Here is a 20715-nt window from a genome sequence, read left to right as displayed (position 1 = left end):
TATACGCGGTCCTTCCATGACTGTACTACGAAGTGCAAAGAATATTGAACGGGCTGGCATAATATAGAAGAGCCAAAATTATATAGTGTTGATGTAATTTTTCAGAATATCTCGGGAGATAATTGCAAATGTTTGTATCCTTAAGTTTGTGTTTGAAAATGATGGCATTAGAGAGAAGTCCCAGTGCACATTTGTAGCAGAAAATATAACTGAAACTTGCTTAATATAACCCGAAGAGTAAGATGACATTGAACTTAGTGTATGAAAAGAAGATCGCTGATTGAATAAGAATGAACTTTTGGAAAATTCTGCTTCGTCAATTCCTTACAATACAAGTAGTTAATTCGGATGAAGATGGAACAACTCCTTACACAACTCAATCATTGACCCAGTGGGATCCGTACATTGTAAAATGTGCAGCCTTCGCGCTATATGGCGTCTGAGAAGTACAAATAATGTCTAAAGCATTTTTTCTGTGTGATATATAATATATAATATATAATATATAATATATAATATATAATATATAATATATAATATATAATATATAATATATAATATATAATATATAATATATAATATATAATATATAATATATAATATATAATATATAATATATAATATATAACATATAATATATAAAAAAATTGTCGATAGGAATAATAGTCCATATGCACTAATTCAAATAAATGCCAGTCTTTAATAAAGTTGCGCAAATTGGATACTTTTATGACCTGTGGTTAAGAAATAAAGAGATTGATACTTTGCATTAATGCGTTTAAGAAGACAACCATACTATAACCGCTAAGTATGCCAAGAGATCTCAGTTTTTTGCAATTTTTTTTTTTCTTCAATGAGAAAAATTTCATCCCAAAGGCAGGAGACGGTACCGCAAATCCCATGGGCAACACATCCGGCCGCGCAAACCAATCAAAAGCCAATGAGAAAAATTACTTCATGTGATTGCAAAATAGCTCGCACAAATAGGGAAAACCCATCTGTATTCAAGCGCACCCGTTGTTTTGGTTAACCTTTCAATAGGTATACATGAAATTGTAAGAACTTTATTTTATTGACGTTTGAAAACCGAGAAACATGAGAGCGAATATGACCAAAGGGAGAGGGGTGTTAGTTGAGTGGGATTGAGCGGGCATGTGAAGAAGTGGTTGGTGTCGTGCGAGGCGTCTCCACATGCCGGACACTCATCCAGATTCGACCCCAATATCTCCAATGAAACGTCTGCAATATACAGTGTCTGGCCCATTTACAGTCTGGATATTGCAGGCGTGTCAACAGCTACCTGTCTAGACTCGACCCCAAAGTTGCAGTGGAGTACCAAGACAGAGCTATAGTTACAGAATAAACTTGTCGCAAAGGCGGTCGGTAGAAACGTTATAGAAGAGCACCACTGGACCCTGTTGCACGAACGACTTAACACTTATCACTATACAATTTTTTGATGTATTTTTTTTTAAGTAAAGTACGTATCTATCAACTTATCAAAAAATTAGAAACGAGCAAATTGTTCATTTGATAAGCGTTGGACCGACAAATGGAAAGCGAAGGCTTAGCAAACCCACGTGGGTTTTGATAAGCATTTTCAGTTTATCTATGTTTAATATTATGCCATCAATGCGCCCTTTGACTTGTGGAAATGCACCAAAGGTGAAAAATTGTATGGCTATATTATGCGTAAATTCCGGCCAACGAATAGTTTCATCTATCATTCGATGGATTACTCCACACACGGTGCACCACTTGGATTTGTCGACCCCATGCCATGATGTTGGCTACCCTTACCTAACCAGTGCAGTCGTTAATAATTGTGGGGCCTTAAGCAATTATCACGCTCATTGTTATATTGATGGTACGCTCCAATTAATTTTTATTTTAATTTGGCTACACCATTATTGATTGTTTGTAGTTGATTTGTTCGTTTGTAACACGCTTTGTTAGCGGATTTTCCTCCTCTAATAATTGAAAGTTCAAATCGAAGCATTTTACATGTTAAAGCTCTGATTGATTTATTCATTTTTAGCAAAACAGTGCTAAATTTAGCAGAATAAAAGATAAGTGATAAGTAAAAATATTTAGGGCAGCAAAATGGTAATAAATTTTGATAATTTGCATAACATATCACTAAGATTTTTCCTCTTAGCATTTCATATTTTAGCGAAACACTTGCTAACGACTGACTGATATTTTACTCATCAATACTCAGTTGAACGACCTTCACTTATCGAGTTGGTGAAACACAGCTTTGCGCAACTTCAATAATTTGCCAATATGATAATGACACGTCATTGGTGCAATAGGGCCCTGTAAGCGGTTTTCTGCATTTCATTAACAATATACTATTGTCTTACAATTCTACAGCAACAAACATAATAAATAAATAGATAAAATTATAGGTCGTGACATAAATACCTCTTGGCTGCTGACAAAGTGATATTGGCTAAGATTCGGAGCAACAAATTGTGGACAGCAAAAGTTCTGGTGGTGAAAAATGTTGTCTTGCATTAATAATGGATGTAAAAAATGTTTTGAAACAAAATCCCGGCAGAACCCTTTTTTGTCTAACTGACACTGAATGGGATCATTATTATATAAGTGATTTGGGGGGTATTTACTTCGGTCCCCCAAAGTTGAACTCACCGATGGATTAGTCCGAACATCTGCTGAGCTTTCTAAAATATAAAAGGGTTTTGGCACTAAAACTCGTATGCTTTCAAAACGCTTACCTATATTGCTTCGTATAGTTTGAGAAAGCTGTGATAGGGCATCACAGCCTGTTTTGGATAAAATAGAGGACGTCTTATCCTTTGGCAATTGCGATTTCAGTGATTTGCTGTCATCAAGCATACTGTCGCATTTTCCACTTTGGTTGAGTACTGATCTTAGTGGAATTGTACTATTGTTTGACCCCCCAGTATTATAAGCGCTGGAGGAGTCACGTTCTTCATTTTGCGAAACGTCCACAATATTACTTCCGCCACTATTTCCGCTGCCACCGCTACTACTTGATCCGTTTGTGATAGTAGTTAAGGTGCTTCGCACAGTATTGGATTTCTTGCGTATTTCCATTTCGTTGGTATCGTTGTGGAATTGCTTACGGTTACCTGCGCTGGTGCCACGAGCCGACGCAGAAATGGCATTCAGTTGTGAAATATTCGTGGGGTTAACACATACATCTAGCCATTTCGCAACATTCATCTTTTGCAACTGAAGCTGCGGCGAGTCGGTAGTGGTAGAGGAACAGGATCCGAATGCCGTTACATATGTTGAACTTTCATATGGAGAGCAATAAAATGGCTCTGATTCTGAATCTTCTGGTATAGTTTCGTATATATGTTCTGTGTCGTAATTAATATGCTGCTCACTAGGGCCGTTTTTTACAGAGTCAAAGGGCGACAGAAGTGTCCGTGATGATTGTTCTGCTTTATGCGAGCGCAAGTTTTTTTTCGCGATATTCTTATGAGTCGTTCTGTTTTGCTTTTGTGGTTGCTGGTTTTGTAACTGATTCAAAGCTTTATCGTTTCTAGTAGCAGTTGTTGGCTGGGAAGAAACGAGTAATACCTTCTGTTCAGGACATTCAACTATATCTGCACATATTTGAACCGAACTGCTAGGAGAAGTAATTGTGTCGACATTAGCGACAGCTGCTGTGGTTGGTAGCTGATTTTCAATAGCTGGTATTTGCAGTTTTGTTGGCTTCCTTTCACTGTGCAATGCCAAAGCCTTTTCTAATTCGTTTGCAGGCTCATTCTGAAGAAGGCAATTTTCGTATGTTATATTACTTTCAACGTAAAATTCCTCCTCTTCGACATCGTCCTCCTCATCAACTTCTAGATCCGCCAGCAGAGGGTCGTTGAAATCATCTTCATCCTTAAAAATTTATTAAATAATTAAACTTTATTATTTTTTTTAAAACTCAACCAAAACTTAACTTTACACCAAATTAATAAGGTTTATGAATGAAAATAGGGACAAGTTTTGGCTACTCTTCCTTTTTTTAATTTCTTATTTTTTATTAAAATATATCTATCTAAAAAACATGTTAATCAGAATTTCAAACTGTAGAACATTTATAAAAATTCGACGAATTTTAACAAATGTTGATCAGAATTTTTAACTTTTAAATAAATTTTTTTAGTATGCAGTTTTGTAGGCCATTAAATGCTAGTATTATGAAGTGCAAGTGAAGTAGCCAGGACTTACCGTTGATTTTTGGTAATTTTTATTGTGTAAGTAATTCTCATTTTGTGTAAGGTATTTCTCATTTTAACAAAAAACTGTTGAACATACTGAGTATGGAAGAAAATGCGCGAACAAACTGCATACTCAGTATGATTCTAAGAAATGTCTGAAGTGTGCCCAACCTGCACTTAGCACATTCGGTTCATATTGCTGAGTCGGCGCGTTTGTTGTGACCATCCTGTGTGGCATTCTTACCAGTGCACTTGATTCCACATGCGGAACACTCGTCACGGCTAGCACTATCGTTTAGCGTACGGCGGCGCATTAGGTACACTTGATGCTTGCTATTGCAAGAGCAAGATCAGGTTACCAAGCATACATATGTGGGTTAGCGCACATGTACCATATGTACATAAAAAATATATAATAAAAATATAAAATATAAATGCAAAATAGTGAGTAAGCATTTCTGTTAGAAGTAGTGGCCAATGTAGTGATTGGTCACTAATAGAAATAAAAATTATATTGTAAGCATATAAAAGTAGGCGTTGAGCCGAAATAAAATCATTCTTGTCATAAGATTCAATTCAAGAGTTTTACTTCAAAGATCGTCATCACAAATGCATGCATACAAGCGGCTGGAGAGCTGAGTAAATACTTAAACTCAGGTTTAAACACTTTTAGTTTACCAACTCATTACATGGCGATCCTCCTTTACGAACATAGTGATAAAGGACCACATCACAAACTGTCTTAATAACTTTAGAAACAAATCCAAATGGAACAGGAAGAATATACACCTGAAGTATCCACAGAGACACCCGGTTTACATACGTGAATCGAAGGCAGTTGGACCAACACCGATAACTTTAGCGCAGTGCCGACAAAGAACAAAAATATAGTCAAAATCTTCAGAACTTCAGGCAGACGGTTCAAAATAAACCCAAAAAACGTCACGGAAGAAAAAAAGCGCCACGAGAAAGTATTCTGAGCTGCAGAGAATAATATCAGCCAGGGTCAGCAAAAGCGAGACTTTATCGCAGAACTGAAACAACTGCGTCGAGATGGGTGGAACCCAAACAAAGGAAGAGGTGATCAATAACAACAACGCAGCAGCAGGGGCAGCAGTATCAATCGAAAATAAAAAAAATTTAGTTTACATCAATTTTGTAATATTAGTAATTTTATTATTATGCAAGATAAATTCACATTATAAGAAATATTAAAAAAACAGGCATACCGTAATGTAAATGCGGCTTAATATATTTTAATATATAGTAGAATGAAATAGATGGAATTTAACGTATTAGAAGAATTATTAAATAAATACACACATATACACAAGCATATGTAGACAAAACTCGAGAATTGATAGCCAATAGCTATAAGAATATTGAGCAGACTGCGCACTCCACAGACTTGCCATTGCTAAACAATAAATTTAAAGAACTAAGAGCAAAAATTTAAAAAATATTTAGTTGTAAAAGATAAAACAACAAAAGTAAAACCAGACACAATGGCGACTTTATACCCTGTTTCCACGTAAAACATTAGTAATTCGTTTGGCAGCTCTAGTTCTTGTTGTTGTTGTTGTTGTTGTAGCGGCTACAACAACCCCGCCCAGATCGGTTGGTATCTCAGTCGTTGTCGTCAAGTTCCACTAACCGCAACCCTAGGAAGCGTGCAGCTTCTGTGGGATCTGTCCACAGGGACAAGGCCGTTAGGGTCGTCGGGTTCTCCGGGCATGCGAAGAGATGGTTTGAGTCATGTGGGGTCTCTCCGCATGCCGGACATTCGTTCGGCACATCCTCATTCAGCCTACTCAAGTAAGAGTTTAACCTGCTGCAGTAGCCGGAGCGAAGTTGGGCGAGTGTAGTGCGTGTCTCCCGAGGCAGATGAAGCTCTGTCTCGTCAATGTCCGGGGGTGGTATGCCTAGAACGGCATTCACAGGTCTAGAGTCTACCTAACTCGAGACTGAGTCCCTGTGAATGCCGTTCAGGGCCTGTCTGTACGCTGTCGGGTCCAGAGGTTGCTTAATGAACCTCTGGACTTCGTCCGTCAGTTCATATAGATGCCTCCTGACGTGCCTAGGCGAGGGCTCTTCTGCAAGCAGCTGTCTGTTTGGGTGGCCACTTCTGTGGCTCCCGATCAGGAATTGCTTGCAGAGCATTATGTTGTGCTCCTTAACTGGGAGCATTTGCGCCTCGCCGTGCAAGTGGTGTTCTGGCGACATCAGGAGGCATCCCGTCGCTGTCCTAAGTGCCGTATTTTGTACCGTCTGTAGCTTCGTCCACTGCGTCCTACTAGTCCCTGGCGACCACGCTGGCGCTGCGTAGTTCAAAACCGGCCGGCCTATTGCCTTGTATGTTGCCAGCAACGTTTCTTTGTCTTTGCCCCAAGTACTGCCGGCTAGCGACTTGAGGACCTTGTTGCGGCTCTGTACTTTATTGACAATAGCGGCTGAGTGCGCAGAGAAGGAGAGCAGGCTGTCGAATGTTACTCCGAGTATTTTGGGGTTATTCACCGTCGGAATTGGTGTGTCATCGACGTGAATCCCCAGCGGTAGCCTGACCTCCTTCGTCCAGGTTGTGAACAGGGTCGCGGAGGATTTCGTAGGGGAGAGGGCTAGACACTTTGCAGTGAAGAAGCGAGAAAGTTCGGAGAGATAGCCGTTTACTTTCAAACACAGGTCATGAATTCCATTCCCAGTCGCCATGATCGAGCAGTCGTCGGCATAGGAGACAATCGAGACTCCCTCTGGTGGTTGAGGGAGCTTTGAAATATAAAAGTTAAACAGTAGCGGGGAAAGGACACCACCCTGAGGAACCCCCTGTTTTATTTTTCGCTGCTTACTCGTTTTGTCTCTAAATGTTACCGACGAATGTCGACCACTGAGATAATTTGCCGACCACCGTTTGAGCCTCTGTGGGAGAGAGGAGGCCTCTATATCTTCTAGCAGCGTGGAATGGCAGACGGTGTCAAACGCCTTTGACAAGTCCAACGCTACTAGAATCGTTCTCTCACAGGGACGGTTGAGGTTAAGGCCACGAGTTATCTGAGTGTTTATGGCGTTAAGTGCTGTTGTTGTACTGTGCACTTTACGGAAACCATGCTGATGCTTCGCTGGGGTCAGGTGGTTTGTGAAGTACGGGAGTAGCAAGGCCTCGAGTGTCTTCGCTACCGGGGAAAGGAGTGTAATCGGACGATACGAATCTCCTTTGTTGGCGGGTTTCCCCGGTTTGAGCAATGGGACCACTCTCCCCACCTTCCATGTGTCTGGGATGATGAGAGTGGCCATTGACAGGTTGAGGACCTCCGTTAGGTACGCTACCCCCGCAGGACCCAAATTTTTCAGCATCAGCATGCATATTCCGTCGGGACCCATGGCTTTGGAGGCTTTCGCCTTTTCGATGGCCACCTGAACTTCACCGCAAGTGAAAGCAAGGGGGGCACAATTTGTTGGCAGTTTGTGCAGCCTTCTGGTCACTCGACGCTTGGCTTTGTCTACCGGAGGATGCAGTATGAATTGCCGGCTAAAATAGCTCGCGCATCGCTCCGGGTCCGACGAAGCATGGTCGCCGAAGGAAATTTCGACTCTGTCGTCGTGCTTCGTCGGATTAGACAATGACCTCACGGTTGACCAAAGCTTGCTCACACCAGAGGTGAAATTACAAGTCTTCAGGTGCTCCTCCCACTTCTTCCGCTTATGTACGTTCACAAGTTGCCGAATCTCCGCGTTGAGATCCCTGATACGGGGATCTCCGGAATCGGCCTGACGAAGGCTATCACGCTCATCAGCTAGAACAGCCGCTTCGGCAGGGAAGTATGGACGTGGGTCCGATATACATCCTGCCGGTATGAAGCGAGCTGCAGCAGCAGTGATAGCCCTGCGGAACTTACGTTCACCGAGATGGACGTCGGTTGGTGTGGGGAGCGCTGCGAAGGTGTTTTCAGTAAACTCCGCGTAACCTTTCCAATCAGCTTTGGAAAAGTTGATATAGGTCCGGTGTTTGGCGGAGGCAAAGTCGGTTGGTCTATCAATCGAGATGACTATGGGTAGATGGTCTGATGCTAGAGTGGCGACCTATTCGCCACGTTATGCTGTTTATCAGACCAGCGCTGACTATTGTGATGTCTGGCGAGCTACTGCAGTTACCCATAATCCTGGTGGGTGCGTCGTCGTTCATTGTGCAGAATGTCGAATCGTCTATCTGCTCAGCCAAGTCTGTTCCCCTACGATCGTTTGACAGGCTTGAGTGCCAAAGATCGTGGTGCGCATTAAAGTCACCTACTACCATACGGTTTTCACCTCTGAGGAGCGCACCTATATCAGGGTGATATCCTGCCGGGCAGCAGGTGACAGGGGGTATGTAAATGTTAAATATTTCGAGCTCGACATCGCCTGACCGGATAGCGATGCCCTGACATTCTAGGGTGGTATCCCTGCGGTCGATGTCTGCTTCGATAAGACGATACTGCACGGTGTGGTGCGTGATGAACGCTAAGCCACCACCATTATCTCGCTCGCGATCTCGACGGTGCACATTGTACCCGGCGTAATTCAACAAAGTTGAATTGCTGTGCAGCTTCGTCTCTTGGACCGCAGCTATTAATATACCATGCCGACACATGAAGACGGTTATCTCCTCAATCTTGCTCTGTAGCCCGTTACAGTTGAATTGGAGGAGCTTCATGTGGTTCGGGAGACGTGTCGTGATGTGGGGTGTGAGTGAGGTGTATGTTCTTGCCGCCGTTGCTCGCGTGGTACGCAGACCTGAACATGCCCTAAAGTGGCACCAGCCAAGGCAGGTGTTGCACTTGACTGATGTCACATTACGGAATATTCTGGTCTGACATACCGTGCAGATTGTAGGGGAACCAGGAGTTGTTGGCGGCGGCGTGTGGGTGGTGGTGCAGTTGTGTGTGTTATGTGGTCTGTGGTGGCTATGGTACGGTCTGTGGTGTTATTATGTTGTTGTGTAGTGGCGACTGTGTGTGGTTGCTGTGTGAGTGTGTGGGGCTGCACGGGCGGACTATTGTATGCCGTGGAGGCTGCTCTGTTTGAGCAACAGGGGGCCACGTAAGACGTGGTCCACTGTCTGTGTGTCCGTAGTCCCGAGCAGACCCTGAGGTGACTCCACCCCTCGCAGGCATTACACTTGACTGAGGTGGAGTTGTGGTGTAATCGTCTTCGGCATACACAGCAGGTGTATATTTCTGGCCCAGGGTTTGACTCGATGCCAGCCCTGAGTAGGAGAATGCGTAGTGAATGTTGCCCTATGGACGGACAACTTCTGAGATACTTCGCCGACCTAAACGGGGTTAGATCGCCGAAACAACAGCCCTTGGTCGGGTGAAACCCGAGTCATTCCGGTACGTAGAACCGGCTGTCGTGGGAATGTTCTTGTTCTTGTTCTTCGCTGTTTATTATTATTGTTGTGTACTGCAAATATCGAATATGGAGCTAAAATTTAAGTTATCATCAACAATTTTAATATATATATAGAGAATATTTTATTAATATTATTAAATTAATATTATTCTACAACTAAAAAAAGTGCCAGCGAATGGGACCAGGCCGGTGAAAACTTCGATATGTTTCCGATAAATATTAGAGAAGGCACCGATTCGTTCGTCGTTCGCATGGTAATTCGATCTGAATTACCTACAAATGAGGTAATTCGCTCTCAAAAATTTGTACGGCGAATTACGTAATTCAGAAGGTAATTGGCAAGACGAATGACGAATGGGAGAGCGAATTACGAATCGTGGAAACATCGTATTAGACTTGGTAACAGCAGCCCAAGTAATCCCAACATTCAAAGGGGATTATAAAGAACTTAATAATTTCTTAGGACTTATAGAATTCTACCATGATACTCCTGTAAATCAAGTTGAGAAGACTATTCTAATTAAATTTGTACTAGCAACAAAATTATCAGAAAAGGTCAAAAATAAAATTTTGACACAAGCAACACCTGACAGCTTTGAAACTATTAAAAGCAGTACTGTAGGATGCATTTAGATCGAATAAAACAACCTCTAAGGTACATGCAGAAATTGCAAGAAGTCAACAAGGCTCACAAACAGCTTTTGCTTTTGCTTCACGCATACAAAATTTAATAGCACCGTTAAGGCCTGCTCAAACAGGCGCGGTGCGGCACAGTGCGGTATAATCCCGTACGATATGCGGTATCAAATACCATGGCGGTATATGGGAGCACTCAAACAGACGCGGTATTGGAAGTGCGGTACAGAACTCTACCGCAGCATGCAGCGTTCACCCCGCGGTATAAGAAGATATATCGTAAGCAGAGTTGCAATTTAGAGCTGGAGTTCTCCCACATATTTTATCTACAAAAGTGCTATAGATTATATTATTATTATTATTATATATATGAAAAGAAGTGACAATCCACTGCTTTACATTCAGATGGAGCACTAGTGTTACCACCTTCGGCTCGCTTGTTAGAATATATATATACATGTATATACATACACATATACATACATGTACATATATGTCTATATGTACATACATGCATATACATATTCATATACCTAAATATATACATACATTATTATTTTTTTTTTTTTTTTTTTTCTCTTCATTAAGTGTACCCTATTAACTTTCTCGAAATCTAACTCTAGATTAATTTCTTAAGCTTAGTTACAATAAGATATTTATTGATGTTATTGATGGCTTCGGAGTCGAAGTTCTTCAAAGTCCTAGAAGGCGTGTTGCTACCAAAGACGTTGGACCTTATTCTTGCGAAGTAATGACAGTCGTCGAGGAGGTGGATGACTGACACTGAATCAGCGTTGCAAAACTGGCACGGTGGAGGTCTTAGTCCCTTAAGGATGTGGCTGTGAGTTATTATCGTATGACCCATTCGCAAGCGGATGAACGATTTGAGATCATTAGATTTCACTTCCCTCGGAAAAATGGGATAAAGTCCTTCTGTGTTGAAAGTTATGTAGTGATGACGAAGTGTGCACCATTCCTCGTATTTAGTTTTGGCTGTAACTGACTTCGCCAGTCGATTGACGTCTCCTTTGACAAATGTTTTCCATGCAAGAAGAGGTTGGTTAGCTGCCAGCATTGCTCTTTCATCTGCCGCTTCATTGCCCAGTATTCCGACGTGGCTGGGGACCCACATAATTTTAATTAAATTGTTTCCTAGCGCCAATGCGTTACGAATTGAGGCATTTAGAAGATTGCTGTTCGATGTACTTGTTATGGATTGAATCGTCGACATGCTGTCGGTGCATATTATGTATTTCTCCCCCTTTCTGAGTGCATACTGAATTGCTTGAAGTACCGCGCAAGCTTCCGCTGTGTAAACAGAGCAAAAATTTAACAGGTGTCCAGCATAGAGTGTTTTGGTCGGAATCAACAACCGCAAAGGCCGTGGTGGACATTGTTTTTGACCCGTCCGTATATAGGAACTTCCAACCTTGCTGCTTTAGATTTGTTGCAATCGATTCGAAATTTTGTCGGTATATTGCTGGGCCAGTTATATTTTTTTTGTTTGACTGCATGTCGAGGATCAACGACTTGTGTGACTCGAACCAAGGAGGTGGGCATTTGTAGTTGAATTTATCAGGTTTTATACAGATTCCTGCTTGTTTTGCTGCATTGATACTTCTCACAATTGAAGATGGTCGAGACATAGGAGTCTTTCTTTTGTTAATAGAGTTGACCACATCATATAACATTGCATTTCTGCACTGCAGTAGTTTAGGAATTAGTTTTAAGGTGCTGAACTGTATCCTTTCTTTAATTGAGGGGAGTCCTGTTTCTGTTAAGGTGAACCTGACAGGCGACGTTGGGAATGCACGTATACACCTCCGGGCAGCTACGTGGTATGGTGGTTGGATGAGGTTAATGTTTTTATTCGCACAGTGGCCGTAGATCGGTAGGCCATAGTCTATTTTGGAAAGTAGCAGGGCCTTGGTAGCGTTGATGAGCGTTGTAGGGTGCACGAGGCAGTGCTTCGATGATAAATATCTTATTACATCTAATCTCTTAACCAGAGCTGTTCTTACATAAGTACAATGATTTTTGAAAGTTAGTTTTGAATCAAATATTATCCCCAAGATTTTTAAAGTATTGAAGTTCTTAATTTCTACGTTATTAAACATTAGATTTATAGGTGGGCAAAGTTTTTTATTACATATATGAAAGCTTTTGCATTTACTGACAGATATCTTGGCTCCCGAATTATTACCCCAGTTCCCCATATCCGACAATATATGGTTAAAATCCGTTTGTACCACCGATAAATCTTTACACTTGGAATAAAGTAGTAAATCGTCAGCATATATTATGTGATTAACTCTTCTGTATTTCAGTAGAATTTTATTTATTTCGTCAAAAGAAATCATAAAGAGCACCACAGATAGTGGTGAACCCTGAGGAATGCCGTTAAACAATTTGTAGCTGTTTGAATATTTATCATTTACTTTGACGGCAAAGCGCCGATTAATTAAAAAATCTTTAACAAATTTATAGATTTTGTTGCCAATTTTGTAACGTGCCAGTTGCTGGAGGACGACATGTGGGCCAATTCTGTCGTAGGCCTTTTCGAAGTCAATGCTCAAGACGGAAATATGGTTTTTGGTGGACAGGGCCGAAGAGGCAAAGTGCTCAAAAATGAGTAAGGCGTCCATTGTGCCTAGGCCTTCCTTGAACGCTACTTGGTGAACGTCGAACAGATTGTTAGAGAGCGCGAACCAGGAAATCCGGTTGGCTACAATTTTCTCCAGAGTTTTAGTAAGGCACGGCAAAAGGGATATCGGTCTGTATCCGGCAGCAGTCGTGGTGTCTTGATTTGATTTTGGGATAGGGAGAACAAGTGCATTTTTCCACGTATGAGGCAATTTACCTTGCATTAAAATAGTATTGTACAGGTCAATCACTCTACTTTTGACTTCCACTGGCAAATTTCTTAACAAAGGATATGTGATACGGTCGCGACCTGGTGATTTGCCAGACATTGCATTTATAGTTCTCTCGAACTCGAATAGCGTGATGGGCGTCTCAATTCTACGGGCTACCGGTGAGGGTGAGATGTTTATGTACTCTTCGGTTAAGATTTGGGTTTTTTTGACCACGAAGTCTTGATGGAAATTCCTATCTTCTGAGTATTTCGACCAGACGGAACCGAGATAATTTGCAATGTCTACCGACGCACAGATGGACCCACTACCTGTGTCTAGTACTTTAACTGAAGTAGGTGTATGGGTACCCGAAAGCCTTTTTAAGTTGGTCCAGATATCTCTGGGGTTGCAATCAGGGGTAATGGAGCTGGTCAAGTCTTCTAAGCTTTGTCTTTTTGCCTCTTTAAGTTTCTTTTTGAAGAAGGCGTTGGCTTTTTTGTATTCCACTAGATTAGTGAGCGAGCGATGTTTCTTATAATTGTGCCATAACAGTTGTTTCTTATCCCGTAAACTACCCAGTTGTGGTGACCAGTACGGAATTAGAGCTTTTTGAATTTTGTGACGAGTTTGAGGGATCGACAGATGGGCCGCTGTGCGGATGGTTTTTGTCAAGTTTTTCGCTTCTTTGTTAACGTTGGGGGACTGCGGATATTTTGTTAAGGTATCGTTTGCAATACGTTGGAACAGTGTCCAGTTCGCTTTTTGTATGATAATTTGGGCTTAGGAGCCCCTGGGTTCGACGTCGCGGTAACGAGACTACTGAGGAGGTAAAAATGGTCTGTAGGGATGCCAGAAATTATGTCAAGCAGGTTTTTGAGGGTGAAGGATTGCTGTGGCGGTATGTAAACGGATATGATTGTGACTTTGAAGCCAATATTTACTTCAATGGCTATAACCGATAACGGAGATTGAATGTCTATCAGTTTGTGAGCGACTCCTTTCTTTACCATGACACAAATTCCTTGCTTGCTCGTCGTATTTTGAGGTAAGTTGTGAAAGTAGCTGTGGAATGCATTAGAGATGGGTGCGGATTTGTTGAAGGGGATGTGTGTTTCCTGGATGGAAACTATAGAGGGAGATAATTCTTTAATTAAAAGTTTTAGTTCGTTAAAGTTGTTATGTAGTCCATGTATGTTCCATTGGAGTATCTTAACGGTCATCACGCTGCAAAGCTCTCCTGACCATTCTCTCGTCTGATCGTTCGTTGTCCGAGTCTATATCCAGTTGAGTCGAAGTGAAATAACGATTTGATCTTAGGAGATCTTGAGTAAGGCTGGAGATGGGAGATGAAATTACGGAATTGTGCGTTTGTATGGGTTGCGTTGGATTAGCGACGTTTGAAGACGTTATTGTTTGCTTATTACATGATGTAAGTTGACTGGGAGTGAGAGATAGTGATTCCTCATAAGTGTCTATTATGCTGCTAGGTTTGTCGTTGTTGTTTGAAATTTTTAAGATATTGTGGACAGTGGCACTATGATTTTGGTGAAGCTGTGAATCGTTTTTAGGGGCTTCTGTGTTTATTATTGTGGGTATGTGGATATTTTTTGTGCTCGACATGGCACCTGCAAAGGAGGCTGGATGGGAGGAAGTGGGAAATTGAGACGCGTAAAAATCTCTGGCTTGCTTAATTGTGCACTTACGTTGGGTTTTTATTTTTAAAATTTCTTTTTGCTGCAAGAATTTCGGACATTTATTGAAATTCGAAGGATTACCATCGTCGCAGTTTGCACATTTTGTGCGCACGCAATCTAAGTTTGGGTGTGGAGGGAAACTGCAAGTCTCACAAATGGGATCATTTTTACAAAATTTTTTAGTGTGCCCCAAGCGCTGGCATGCTTTGCAGCGCATTGGATTCGGGAAGTATTCCCTAACCTTTACCTTGTGCCAAGAGATGTTGATTGTATCTGGAATTCTAAATGAGTCGAATGTGAGTAGAATAACTCCTGGCGGAGTCGCTTTGTTGTCGATGGTGCGAGTGAATTTGTAAACATTTACAACCCCCTCAGATTCTAATTCTTTAGCGATTTCCTCGTCGGGTAGAGATTTAAGGTACGGGGCAAATACCGTCCCTTTTACAAAATTTAGATTTTCATGATATTTGCATCTGATTTCGCATAGTCCTAGTAGTTGTTTGGAGGCAATGAATTTTTCCGCCGTGTATTTGTCCTTGACTGAGAGGAGTAGGTTACCATCTCTGAGCTCAGAAATTTTTTCTACATCCTTGCTTATCAGATTTAAAGATCTTTGCACCGCAAAGCACGAATAATGTGATAGGGGTTTCTGATCATTGGTGGATGACACAACAACGTATTTTCGGTTGGGTATTGATCTGCTTATATCGGCTAGTTCGGGAAATTCGCAAAACGATTTCATAGGGCGTTTCTTTTTACGTTTGGGACTGGACGCCAAAGCGGCGAACCTATTGTCCCCAGGGTTATACGCCCCAGAGGGCATTGTCAAGGTTGAATTTCACTTTCCAATCGACCACGTGGGTTGCTTACAGGCGAGTATGAAAAGGGAAAAACTAAAACGCAAGGTAGTAGTTGTTGTAGATTATAACTGCACCAAGAATAAACACCAAGCGAACGCTATAGTAACACAACCGTTTGCCACGAATGTTAGTCGACGACTGCTATAGATTATAAATTCTACCTTTTTCATGATAAAAAACGTGAGTTTAAAAGTGCTCGTAATACATACGTGATATTCTTTGGTTTTGTTTCTCACAAAGTAAATAAAATAAAGTTGAACTTTTTCGTTTGTTTGAAAAATGTTTTTCAAATCTGGCAATGTTGCTCAGAAATATGAACGGTAAATTTACTGGAATATAAATTCTTTCGCAAAACGTACATAATGGAGCGCAAATATGGAAATATTTATAAAATCTTTCTTCGTGGTTACGCAGTTGGGGCATCAGGCTGGAAAATTCACCACCTTCTTTTCTTCTCAAATTTATTTCGTGAACCCATCTTCTTTTTCTTAAACATATACATAAATTAAGAACTTGCAGGATAAAACAAAGATGTAGGCATATTCATACCTTTTGTTTTCTTCATCGAGAAGTGCTGCTAATAGCAATAATTCGTCCTCAGAGCTTTAGCTGTCCATCGCGAAAATCAGATTTATAATATATGTATAAATTTAGAAGGAGGAATGCGTAGAGTGCCGTTAATTTGAGCTCGTCACATGGCAACAATGTTTCTTGCTAAACCGCACTATACCGCACCGCGCCTGTTTGCGTGCCTTTGCGTATATCGTTACCGCGTATCGTACGGGATTATACCGCGCTGTACCGCACCGCGCCTGTTTGAGCAGGCCTTTAAACGAACTACATGTAGCTGAACAAGGGAATGAACACAGAGAATTGATAGTTAAGTTAAACGACCAAATGGGCATGACAGATTTCAAGAACGGCTTAGCAGAACCTTATAAGTAAATAGTAATAGCTTCAAGACCAACAAAGTTAGTAAAAACAACACACATAGCAACTGAAGTAAACCGAATCAGGCATACAGAAGCAAGCACCTTGGTACAGGAACACGAATCCAACTTATAGTGGAACCAACAATTATTTTAACAGGCCAAACCACAATAGTAATAAACAACATGACAATAGAGCGAGACACAACGATCAAAATAGAACGAACAACTATAGACGCAATCAAACTAGACAATATGGTCAGGGAAACTCGTTTACCCCGAGCCGTCAGGACTCGGGACAACAAAACCACCGACAAAACCAAAGGCAATAGGATTCCTAGGAGAAGGAATACCACAAATTTTATATAAACCAAAATTAACAAGAATATAGGGACTTCTGGTAGATTTCGGAGCCGATATCTCAGTAATAAAAGAAAAATCAGTCCAAAAAAATTACATAAAGACAAAAACACATTGCAAAATCAAAGGTATCGCGAACCACACCATAGTTTCGATTAAGACTGAAATTGATATGACTTGCAAAGATAGTAAACTGAAAAATAAATTATATATTTTACAACACATAGACAACCTAGAAGCAGATGGAGTTCTAGGCAGACTTCTTGATAAAATACAAGTGCAAAATTTACTGCGAAACGAAAGGTATAACAATTGAATTGAAGGAAGGTCAAGTAACTTTACCAATGTATATGAAGCAAGAAGATTTCAAAAATACATGGAATCAAGTTAAAAAAATAAACTACTACCGATATGGAAGAAGTAATAATGATAATAGTAGTATACAAATTAAAAATGAAATATCATGAGACAACATGGAGACTAATTCCACAACTTCAATATTAGAAATCTGTCATAAATACCAATATGTATTTCATATGGATGGAGAAGCACTAACTGTCAAAAATTTCTATAGGCAGCACATTGAGCTTGCAGATAAAACACCGGTATACATCAAAAACTATAGAATGCCACACATGCAGCTGCAATTGATAGAAAAAGAAGTTGCAAAATTATTGGAGGATCACATTATAAAACATTCGATTAGCTCTTATAACTCACCACTGTTAGTCGTTCCCAAGAAAAGTAGTACAGAAGAAAAGAAGAAGAGATTAGTAGTTGGTTTCAGATCATTAAAGAAAAAGATTACAGATGATAAATTTCCCTTAACTCGCTTAGATAACATTTTGGACAAGCTCAAAGGAGCACGTTATTTTAGCACTTTACATACGACTAGCTCATTTCATCAAATACCATTCGATAGCGTTTCAAGAAAACTCACAGCATTATCAACCAACAAAGGACACTATCACTTGAAAAGATTACTATTTGGATTAAAACCAACCCGGCTCAGTGAATCAGCATTTATGTAGACGACGTGATAGTGTTTGGAAAAAATTTACACGAACACAACCAAAATTTAGAAATAGTATTAGTAAGATTAAGCAAGCACAATCTAAAACTAAATCCGGGAAAATGCTAGTTTTAAAAACAGAAGTCACATACTTAGGACATTTAATCACTGCAAGCATAAAGTAGTAAAGAATTATCCGAAACCTAAAACAAGACGAAGTTAGACGTTTCGTTGCATTTTGCAATTATTACAGGCGATTAATAAAAAATTTTGCAGGAATAGCACAAATATTAAATCAGCTTCTAAAGAAAAATCAGCTATTCAATTGGAACAATGAATGTGACAAAGCTTTTCACACGTTGAGAGACAAACTACTATCGCCACTCAGTTATCCAGATTTCTCAAGGCCATTTATACCTCGCTAGGGCAGGCATCTTGTCGCTGGTGCGGGGCTTAGCTGAATCCACATTCAGTCCTTCCCTGGTCTGGGGTAATGCAGCCGCTCTTACAGCTTCTGCGTTACCATCTTTTCAGGTTTAGGGCTTCTGGCGAACAGCGCCCAAGAACTGCCACCTCCTAACGCAGGGTGTTAAGCGACACCGTGCCTATTGGACGGTTTGCAGCCAGGAGGGTATAAACCGGCCATATTTTAACGGCGCCTCTTCGACAACGGGCCGCATCGGGGAGTAACGGTGGCCTTACCGCGACAAGGGGCGCTGGCGCGGCTGACCTGTTGAGATCCCCATACAAATTTTTGACTGCTGAGCTCGCCTCGACGTACGTACGCAGTCGTACGAACAAGATGAAGAAAAATAACCACACAAAAAACGCCAACAACAACAACAACAAAAGCACCGTACAACAACAGCAACAAACACACCGGCAGCATCAACAGCTACCTCGGCGGTGGCAACAGCAGCAGTAGACACGTCGGTCATAGCAGAACCGACAACAACAGGCACTCATAGCAGCACCACGCGTAATGGGAGGGACTCCAGACGCTTCATGGAGCTCCTTTTTGAAAAGGAGGCAGCGCTTTTCATCGAGCACGCCAGAGACGATGTGGAGGAACAGGGCACTAGCAACTGGTACCAGGCACCAGGCACCGGTCGCAATACAGGTCAGAAAGTTATCTTTCTTCTTCTCTTTCCAGGCCCCATAACAGGAATATCTGATTGCAGACACCGCCCCGAGAGCAGGCACCGCTCCGTTACCCTCGATTGATCCGAGAGCAGGCGCCGCTCAGAGAGCCGGCGTCGCTAGAGGAGCCGGCACGGGTCTAATAGCAGGAGTCAATAAAAGGGAAGGCACTATCACGGCAGAAAGCACCGCGAGGGGTCGCCGGGAAGGCACCGCAGGCCCTCTAGCAATTCATCCGCCTCTGACGAAGCTGTGTGGCAGAAACCCCTATTGCGAGTGTCGACTGGCAGTAGAATAGAAATTTGTCGATCGAGTCGATCATCTTTATTTTGCTATTGTGTAATGTGATCGATAAAAATTTGTACTATTGTGAATGGTTGACTGAATTGTAAACAGATATTTGTTTGTTTACATTTGTTTCTTTAGTGTTTCATTTACATCATTATAAAAATAATTGCTTTTATTATAAAATTTAAAAAATGGATACAGTTGAAATATGGTTTAGTAATGAGGAAGATGATGTGCAAGCTAATAGATTAGTAGAGTTGGCTAAAGCAAGGAGGGAATTCCGAGATTCGTCGGATCCCTTGGAGTTGGAAGATGAAGTGTATGTACATATGTATGTGAATTTTATGAATAGAAGTTGCGTCTCAGATGCTTCACGGTTAGCAAGTTTTACAGGATTTGCAGGAAAAGCTATTTTCCTCATTAATAAACTTTATGGAAGTTTAAGAAATCGGTACGGTTTAGTTATTTGTACAATGATGTTGTGTATTTGTGTACAAAAGCGTGACCCGAGTTTAAAAACTTTAACATACAAGTGTAGCGAAAGAATTAAACTTTATTTTAAAATAAAGATTTCAAATTTCCGAGCACTCGTTTATAAATTATGCAGTTTTTTGTAAACTTTGATGTTGGTTCTGCGCAAACACACTGTGGGTGGCGTAGCCGGAGTTATATGCACAAGAAATATTGTATATCGACTGCTGAGTGGAAGATCGACCTATGTCGGCAGCCAGTTCGAAAACGCCCTATCTCAAAAAACTTCTCAAGAAGGCCCTATTTCAGAATTTTATTGAAAAACACTATCTCAGAATTTGGTTGAAGAACGCCCTATTTCAGAATTCGATTCAAAAATGCCCTATCTCACTTCAAAATGTATTGAAAATGTGCTGATATAGGGTGTTTTTGAATTGGCAGCTGAGATAGGGCGTTTTTGAAACGAATTCTGAAATAAGGCGTTCTTCAACCAAATTCTGAAATAGGACGCTTTTGAAAAGTTTTTTGAGATAGGGCGTTTTCGAACTGGCTGCCGGAATAGGTCGATCTTCCACTCAGCAGTCGATATCTTTTACAATAGAAGCGGAGACCCTACTCTTTCCGTAAATTCCTTTGCCTATGTCCCCATTCACCTGCATCAGCTCGACCAGCCACGCAAGTTGCCTTTTGTTGCTTACAATTTTTGATCTCTAATTCAGGCACATACATACATATGTATATTTCAAAATTGTTTACGACTCCCAGTTCAATTGACTTACTTTTTATCCATTATAGTACCACTTTCTTATGTACATTTTATAAACGCATACTCCAACGACTAAAAAACAGCAATAGAAGGATGAGCGATTAAAAAGTATTC

General features: G+C 41.0%; 1 protein-coding gene across 2 annotated transcripts in view; it reads right to left on the bottom strand.

Annotated features, from left to right (window-relative positions):
* Positions 1–20715, bottom strand: part of LOC118745723 (slo-interacting protein 1) — a 30147-nt gene that overhangs the window by 1755 nt on the left and 7677 nt on the right. Inside the window, exons 4-6 of one of the 2 annotated variants that reach the window (XM_036479345.1) lie at positions 2742–3885; positions 2656–2687; positions 2428–2493 (exon numbers count right to left, since the gene is read on the bottom strand). In XM_036479345.1, the coding sequence (XP_036335238.1) occupies positions 2428–2493; positions 2656–2687; positions 2742–3885 (1242 nt within the window). The remainder of the gene's footprint in view (positions 1–2427; positions 2494–2655; positions 2688–2741; positions 3886–20715) is intronic. The other variant, XM_036479346.1, reaches the window with a different exon arrangement.

This window comes from Rhagoletis pomonella, unplaced genomic scaffold, assembly GCF_013731165.1.
Source record: "Rhagoletis pomonella isolate Grant_MI unplaced genomic scaffold, Rhpom_1.0 Rhpom_scaffold_00009, whole genome shotgun sequence".
NCBI classification, from domain to species: Eukaryota; Metazoa; Arthropoda; class Insecta; order Diptera; family Tephritidae; genus Rhagoletis; species Rhagoletis pomonella.
The sequence above is the reverse complement of the archived record's forward strand: the minus strand, read 5'-3'. Positions and strand labels throughout refer to the sequence as shown.